The 856-nt window shown below is 50.8% G+C and overlaps 1 protein-coding gene across 1 annotated transcript in view; it reads left to right on the top strand.

The window, feature by feature from the left end:
• Window positions 1–856, top strand: part of LOC107307559 (complement C3) — a 6963-nt gene that overhangs the window by 4549 nt on the left and 1558 nt on the right. The window contains exon 3 of the mRNA XM_015851073.1: window positions 80–162. Within this exon, the coding sequence (XP_015706559.1) occupies window positions 80–162 (83 nt within the window). The remainder of the gene's footprint in view (window positions 1–79; window positions 163–856) is intronic.

Here is an 856-nt window from a genome sequence, read left to right as displayed (position 1 = left end):
ACCCCATATCTCCCCCCATATCCCATATCTCACCCCATATCTCACCCCATATCTCCCCCCATATCTCCCCCATATCCAGCCTCGGTACATGGACCATCATGGCCAGGTTTGAGGACTCCCAGGACCGAACGTTCAGCTCCCAGTTCCAAGTGAAGGAATACGGTACTATGGGTCACCCCATAGCATGGGGGGCTATAGAACCCTATAGGGACCCCATAGAGCCCCATATCCTGACCCTATAACCCCATATCCTGACCCTATAACCCCATATCCACCCCATATCCTGACCCTATAACCCCATATCTCACCCCTATAACCCCATATCCACCCCATATCTCCACCCTATATCACATAACCCTATATCCCAGCCCTATAACCCCATATCTCACCCCTAAAACCCCATATCCACCCCATATCTCCACCCCATATCCCGACCCTATATCCCCATATCCCATCCCTATATCCCCATATCCCATCCCTATAACCCCATATCTCACCCCTATAACCCCATATCCACCCCATATCTCCACCCCATATCCCGGCCCTATAACCCCATATCCACCCCATATCTCCACCCCATATCCCATAACCCCATATTCACCCGTATAACCCTATCACCACCCCATATCCTGACCCTATAACCCCATATCCTGACCCTATAACCCCATATCTCACCCCTATAACCCCATCTCCACCCCATATCTCCACCCCATATCCCATAACCCTATATCCCGGCCCTATATCTCCACCCCATATCTCATAACCCCATATTCACCCTATAACCCTATCTCCACCCCATATCCCATCCCTATAACCCCATATCTCACCCCTATAACCCCATATCCACCCCATATCC

The sequence above is a fragment of the Coturnix japonica genome, unplaced genomic scaffold (genome assembly GCF_001577835.2).
Source record: "Coturnix japonica isolate 7356 unplaced genomic scaffold, Coturnix japonica 2.1 chrUnrandom673, whole genome shotgun sequence".
Lineage (NCBI taxonomy): Eukaryota > Metazoa > Chordata > Aves > Galliformes > Phasianidae > Coturnix > Coturnix japonica.
The sequence above is the reverse complement of the archived record's forward strand: the minus strand, read 5'-3'. Positions and strand labels throughout refer to the sequence as shown.